At 45.1% G+C, this 7,544-nt stretch overlaps 1 protein-coding gene across 1 annotated transcript in view; it reads right to left on the bottom strand.

The window, feature by feature from the left end:
• The window catches only part of WDFY4 (WDFY family member 4), a 279,600-nt gene that overhangs the window by 164,098 nt on the left and 107,958 nt on the right, over positions 1-7,544 (bottom strand). The window contains exons 20-23 of the mRNA XM_003801656.3: positions 6,476-6,707; positions 5,226-5,371; positions 3,788-3,899; positions 2,871-3,061 (exon numbers count right to left, since the gene is read on the bottom strand). Of these exons, the coding sequence (XP_003801704.1) occupies positions 2,871-3,061; positions 3,788-3,899; positions 5,226-5,371; positions 6,476-6,707 (681 nt within the window). The remainder of the gene's footprint in view (positions 1-2,870; positions 3,062-3,787; positions 3,900-5,225; positions 5,372-6,475; positions 6,708-7,544) is intronic.

The raw sequence follows: 7,544 nt of genomic DNA, 5'->3' as shown, positions 1-7,544 counted from the left end.
CACCATCCTTCCTTCCTGTGTTAGGGACATCTATCCATCAAACTCAGAGGGCAGTCGCCTCGTCTGAGGAAAGGGTGATAAATGCATCTGATGGAAATAGCAGATAGAGAGGCTTCTGCTCTTTCATCCAATCAGCAAAGCAGCAGGAAAACACAAAGTTAAACCTAAAAATGAAGACGTCACTCCTGAGCGAACCATTTCCCTGAATACTGTTGTTTTCATTCACAGACTCATTCCTAGACCTTACTGAGTCAAGTTCTGGGGCACAGAGGAAAATTAGCAGGGCGCGTCCTCCCTCCTGGAGCCTGGGTCTGGGGCGGTGAACAGCCTGGGTCTCGGGGGTGGGGTGAACACCTAGTGACATGTCATGCAATTGGGCATGCAGGTCACAAAGAAACACAAAGCAAGAAAGGCATCTAGAAAGGGGAGAAGGAGGATGGAGGTTCTACCTTGTGAAATATATAAAGAGTGGGCAAGGAAGCTAAACAAGGTCCTATTTCTTCACTCACACCTGCACTTTCCCACCTCCCCTACCACCACCCAGCTTCTCCTTTTGATTTTCTCCAAAGACATAAACATTATGTGGAGCATTTCCTTCTTTTTTTTAAGCCAGAAGAAGAGTTTTAAAATTTCTTTCTTTGGCTTTCATGTGTAAAAGTACAACAAATCTCTGAAACTGAAGGTTTCTTGACTCCAGCAAAAAATTTGGGAGTCTCTTTCTCATGCTAATAGTATTTTTCTGTCCAGCTCATTAAATAGTAAGTCCCACGAAGGGAGAGACTGCACCCGTTTTGTTCATCATCTTGTATCCCTGGTGCCTGGCATGGTGCTTGGTCTTAGAGGGATCGGTCAATGTAAGCTGAATAAATAAATTCCACCTGTGGGCTACTCCTTGTCTCCACTATCTCTTCCTAGAAACTCAGCCAATCCAGCCTTCAGGGCCCCCCAATAAATCCCCTACCCACATGTGATGTCGGCCACCTATAAACCCCTTTGGCACATCACCTTTCTCGAGGCTACCTTCTCATTCCTGCACCCTCACTGAAAGCCTGCCCTGTGCCAGGCCCTACTGTGGGCCACAAGAGAAAACAATGACCCCAAGATCATCTCAGCTCTTTGCGGGGCTCAGGGTTTCTGGCAAGACATCTGAGTAGCCACTGAATTACAGAGCATGTCCATGTCCAGTGCTTGAAGAGAACCTATTGCATTTTTATTTATGGTAAAATTATTTTGGTACTTGCTTTATTTTATCTTTCTAGATACACTGGGAGGACAAGAATGCCCTGTACCTGTTAAGAAATGCTCACAATAATTATCATATTAAAATTCCTAATCAACTAAATCTACACTACTACTACTACCACCCTTAATCATATGATCAAAGAAAAGTTTTATATAAAAAAGCTCCAACTCTTGAGTTTTAGTGTAAAACCAGGCACACCCATTCACTTATCTAAAATATGTACTGAATGTCTACACGGTGCTAGTGATACACTGGAAAAGAGGAAGAAATACCAAGGCCTTTGGGAGATTCCAGCCCAGTGAATGTGTGCAGGCTGATCATTACAGAATGGGTATGGGAACAGCTAAATCTGGGGTGCCCAGTGCAGGGCAGCCAGCTGCACATGCAGTGCCACTGTGTCATTAGAGCTTGATCTGGGAAGACAGAGGGAGCTCATCTGGGGGGAAAGGAAGAGGTACTGCAGGCCATGGCTCAGGTGCCAAAGTTCAGTGACTCATGGCAGAACAGCAGTTGGGAGGTGGGAGTGTATGGGGTGAAACATTAGGTGGGTGGGAGATGGGGCTGGAAGGACAGGTTGGTGGCCAGTTTTGAAAGGCTTTGATGATGAAATGCCCACTTTGATACCATAGGCCAAACTCCCCATAGGAGTTATCAAAGGTATCAATGATCTGGAGCCTTTGAAGGATTTACCCATGGGAGATATGTATGTCAGATATGTATGTGGGGCTGTAGGCAATACGTGGCATCAGTGGGCTATGTAGGGTGAGGGCCACCAACCAGCTAGCTGGGAGGTGGGAGGAGAAGGGGAAAGTCCAGATCCCAGAATGACACTATAAGGTCTTCTGCTCAGACCCTGACCTGGAGGCCAAAGGAACAGGTGGCTTTCTCTCCCAGTACCCCTGTGCCAGGAGGAGCCACCACTGTCTGCCTGTCTAGACTCCAACCTTAGCTGGCTCTCCTTGGTCCACAGCTGGCCACCTCCCAGCCATGCAAGCAGTTATTGGGGGTGGTGTCTCGGCTGCTCTATCGAGTGTGAGTAGCAATGAGGATTACAGGAAGGAAGCACATACTAAGGAGTTCGTCTGGGCACATGCCCTTCTAAGATCTGAACATTAACCAACTCACTTAATCATCACAACTCTACAGAACAGGAGCTGTTATTATCCCCATCTCACTCACAAAGGAACGGAGGCACAAAGAGGTCAAGAACTCCAGATGGCTCACAGTGACTGAGCACTTACTCTGGGCCACACAGAATTCTAACCCCCTCACTCATGAAATCCTCTAATCCTCACTGTATCCCTATGATGAAGGAGGTACGATGGTCTGTACCTTACAGGTGGGGAAACTGAGGTGAGGGAACAAATAATTCATCCAAGGTTAAATAGCAAGGTAGAGGAAGAGGCAGGTTTGAAACTCAGCAGTCTGCTCCACAGCCAGGGCTCTCAGACACCATGCTGGAAACAAAGCAGGGAGACCACAAGCTACATGAATTTGTCAGTGAGAGGGGCCAGAAGCCACAGACAGGTGAGCATCTCCATCTTACACAGAGCTTCTCTGGGGCTGGCTGTCACCTGACCCCTCTCTGCCCTTTGGGAGTCCCATTCTCAGATGGAAGGATGGTTACCTGGTACCCGCAGATGTGCTGCATCAGGCTGTCACACCTGGCGTTACTAGTCAGGACCAAGTGCAGGACTTTCATAGCTGCATACATGGTGTGGTCGTCTGTCGCTAAGGAGATGAGGCCCAGGAGGATGGCAGGCCCACCAATGAAGTCCAGGCTGCTGGCAGCAGGGCTGGAGTGGAACACCCTCACACCTGTCCGGGACAAAGCGGGCATATTATCAGCACATCGGCTACATCTCAGTGGAAAGGCTCCCAGCACCACTCACAGGTAAATGATCTGCCAGTGCCACTGTCACTCACAACCAGAGGGTCCTGGGCCTAGGACAGGCTGGGAGGAAGGGTAGTGAGCTCTGAATGTCTTAGGTGGCTGAGAGATATTGTACAGAATCTTTCTTGGTCATCAGAAAGCTGGAAGAGCCCAGAGTACTTCATGTCTTGAGTCTGGAGTGCTGGGTGAGTCAGACACTTTCTGAGTTTCAGTTTCCTGATTGCCCTGACAACCACAGCTCCTGCCTACCCTCGAGATCCTGCTGAGCTGGACCCTTGCACCAACTGGCCAATTGCTATTGCCCAGTTGAACAGTGACTAGCAGTCTTCATTCCAATGACCACAGTGATTGCCTCAGCCCAAAGGCCCCACTGTGTCACTAGATAGACTCCCACTGTGCATAGGCATCAGCCTGGTTAGCAGCTGAGCTTGCTACTGACTATCAGAGGTGGCCAGGTGAATTGGGCTCCACATTCTCTAGGAGACCAGCTGGGTTAGGCAGGGTTTTTTCCCAGCTCAGACCCTCCCCATCGGGCTGGCTGTCCCAGCATGCTCTGTCCTGCCTGCTGCTCCAGAGCCCCACGCTGCACAGGCCAGGACAGCACATGCTCTCCTTCCCAAACAGCTCTGCAGGTTCATGGCCTGACATACCTAATTGGCCCACAGCAACAGCTCCAATGGTTCGCAGAGAACCTGACAGATGGCTGGCACAATTTCTCAGCAAGAACACAGGGGTGGCGTTGTCACGGGATGAAATGTTCATCTAGAGAAATTAGCAAAAATTATTCCTAAGAAACTCCTAGAAAAGAAGAGATGTTATCACGAGCTCCTGGAGGCCAGGCACCCTGAGGTGTGCCCCAGTTCTGGAACTCCATCGGTGATGATCAGTAAATGAGTAATAATTGAACCAAAGTTAGGGACTGAAGTCAAACTTCAGATCCACATGTCTTGCCTTCAGGCTGTGTCTTAACTATAAGAAAGCAGCTTCAGTTACACAGTCTGCACCACCAATGCCCACCAGGATCACAGGAAGGAGCTAATGAGAGCAAGAAGGACGCAAGGACACCATTAACTGAAACAGTCCCACTAAGGTGAGGGCTGCCACCTTCTCAGCCTAGGGTTGCCCATGCTCTGCAAGCCCAACCTCTACAGGTTTCAAAGGAGCAGGAAGACAGGAATCCTGGCCTCTTCCATCAGAAAGTGTGTTACTGGTACAGCGTAGCTTTCACGATCAACCCAACCCAGCTAGTGTTCTGGATATACCTCTGCCCATAGTGATGATACAAACAAATCAGCCAAAATTCATCCGAGAGAGCTTTATGCATAAATTAAAAAGTAAATCTAAAGGCATTCTCATCTATAAACATGTTCACTTATTATTTCGCAACTTACTGTTTTTTAAAAAGAAAAAAAAATCACAGCAACTTAAGGATTTTTCAGTGCTAATATGTCATCAGCACCCAGGCAAAGGCAACCTCAACAATGTCCTCAATCGAGGCATTGAAAATATTCCATTTGGCTGGGCACGGTGGTTCATGCATATAATCCTAGCACTCTGGGAGGACAAGGTGGGTGGATTGCCTGAGCTCAGGAGGTTGAGAGCAGACTGAGCAAGAGCAAGACCCTATCTCCACTAAAAACAGAAAATATAACTGGGTGTTGTGGTGGGCACCTATAGCCCCAGCTACTCAGGAGGCTGAGACAAGTGGATTGCTTGAGCCCAAGAGTTTGGGGTGGCTGCGAGCTATGATGCCACGGCACAATACCCAGAGTGACAGAGTGAGACTCTGTCTCAAAACTATATTAATTAATTAATAAATCAATGAAATATTCCATTTTTTCTTGCTCTACCATGGCAAGCATCCACTTTTTTCTCTGCAGAAATAGAATAAAAAATTTATTCTTGGGGAATGCTAATGGGTAGGGAGGCATAGGGTGTTTTAACAAATGAAGTGGGAAATATGCATGTGTGTATCCATCTACACATGTGCAAATGTGAATTAGTGTTTACTTAAGCACCTATAGCAGAAGCAAGACTGAGATCAAGATTCCAAAAGGGAGCAGCAGTGAGGGAAGTCAGAAAATGTACCTCTTTAGCGATCAGGCGACTATCCACCTCATTGTAGGCATTTCTGATGTCTGCTACATTGGTGACAGAAGAGCTGGCTATGTGGAGTCCAAAAGAAACCCTTTCCTCTGCAACCAGGGGTATGGCTTCACTGTCTGGGTCCTCTCCTATAATAACATGTCTTTAATCATTTCTAGATTCACTTTACAGAGAAGGAAATCTGTCCTCAGATAATTAAGTTTCTCTGTCACCCAGCAAAGTAATCATCAGGAGGATGTTTGTGTGCTGTTACATGGCATGTTTTTGTAAGTTGTGTGTTTGTATGTCATATGTTTTGCCCACACCTGTGCTTCTCTGATGTTTATAGAAAACTATGGTGTAATCTCCCAAGATTGATCCTACTGTGAAATAGAGGCAATTCAGGTGTGAAATTACCGGTGCTTAAAACCCTATCAAGTAAATAACTTTGTTCCCCAAAACCGAAATGCTCAGTGGCAAGAAAGCTGACTAGTAAACAAGGACACAGGCTGAGCTGAAAGAGTTTATTTTCAAGGAGCTGCACAGCCATGGTGAGCATCCCAGTTGGACTCTAGTCTTGCTCCAAATCAGTGAGAGTCAATATGCCACTAGAGAAGTATGGCATGAATGTAAAATCAGTGTGACTTTGGCTTTAATGGTGACCTTGTCCCATTGCTCTGGCCATGGCTATTTGCCATAGGAAATGAAGATTAAAGAAGACATGAGTCTAGAGGCAGAAACCCTTGACAGCACTCAATCGCCCTTCACCAGGCACTAGGCCTCCACACACAGATCCATTTATCACTCTTCCCAGATGGGAGCTGACCCCCTTGACTTGACAGAGCACAAAGAGCAATGTTCCCTGCTTGAACAACCAGCAATCAATAATGAAAATGTGGATGTTTTGTCTGCCTGTTTAATAATTGAAGACAACAGTATACTTTAGTTAAAAAGCTTCTTCATTAAAAGGAATGTAACTTATTTATCTCATTCTCTTCTCTTTCTTTGTTGGTAGTATTACCCATCCACCCTCCTCCATCAGGTGCTTTAGAGTTAAAATATAAAGGATATTGTCATTTCCTGTTCTGTGACGTTTTCTATTGGGTTGTTAATGTATAATATTCCAATTACAGAGGTCTTCCCTAATGACTGACCTGTGCTGAGCTTATTCTTTATAAATATGCTATAAATAACTGGATGTCCACTTATAAACTAATATCAGTAAGAACATTATAAATCAAAACACTCTATACCTTGGGCATGCACAGCTTGGAAGTTACCACAGTATCTCGGGCCAAGTTTGTTAATAATTTCCAGAGTTTCCATTGAAATGGCTTCTTCAAAGAGGTATGCAGAGCCAAGACGCCAGATTAATGATGACTTTTGTTTCCAAACTCGTGGGGTAGCAATATATCCATAAACATCCACAAATGAAGATGGATCCATTGAAAGGAAAGGCCCTGGTAAGGCCTGAATGTACAACATCTGTTACAATAAAAAGAATGGGGGAGTGAGTGATGCTGAGGCTCAGAATTAATCAAATAAATACAAGGTGATAGAACATGATGCATCTTATTCTTGTCTCAAAGTAAACATTTGTTTTAACTTAAAGTTAAAAAGATAACTCTCAAGTCTGAGAAGTATGAAGACAATTTATTAAATGTTTGCTGGGAGTGAAAACCTGGCACTGAAGCTTCAGAAGTAAATTTGATAAGAAACATTAAGAAACAGAAAAATGTTTATTGTTGAGATCCTCCTTTTGCACTCTGAAGTGGCTGGCCAGCAAGGAGGATGTGGTAAAGAAGACTTCACACACTCAACAATTAACAATGAGGCTCTGGACAAGCAACTTCACCAGTTCAGAAGATCTCAGAAAAGTACCCCACACACATTCCCCCAAACCTAAAACACCACAGGGATTTTTTTGTATTCTTAACAATGTTAACATTTCAAATAATACTGAAATTATCAAGATAATTTGGGGGTAGGGGAGGAATTTTGACCATACTCGTGGCACACAGGTGGTCTTGTGTCAACATCATACCCTACAGAAACAACCATACAAGGAGGTAGATAAGAGGACTATGTTAAAATCGACCATAAAAAAAGAACATACATTAACCTGGGTGGCAGGGGGTGGGGAGTAAATGTCAACTCCTTTCTAATCTAAACTACTGATCTATTCCAACAAGCCCAAAGGGCAGTTTTCTAATCTGATTTATCAAACCAATCAAGCATTCTGTCCTTTATTGCTGTCTTCAGCTTTAAAGGTTTAGGAAACAGGCTCTTACTTGTGTTCCTTAACAAATGCTTGACTCTTTT

This window comes from Otolemur garnettii, unplaced genomic scaffold (genome assembly GCF_000181295.1).
Source record: "Otolemur garnettii isolate 467f Iridium unplaced genomic scaffold, OtoGar3 scaffold00217, whole genome shotgun sequence".
Lineage (NCBI taxonomy): Eukaryota > Metazoa > Chordata > Mammalia > Primates > Galagidae > Otolemur > Otolemur garnettii.
This window is presented reverse-complemented; position numbering and strand designations above follow the sequence as displayed.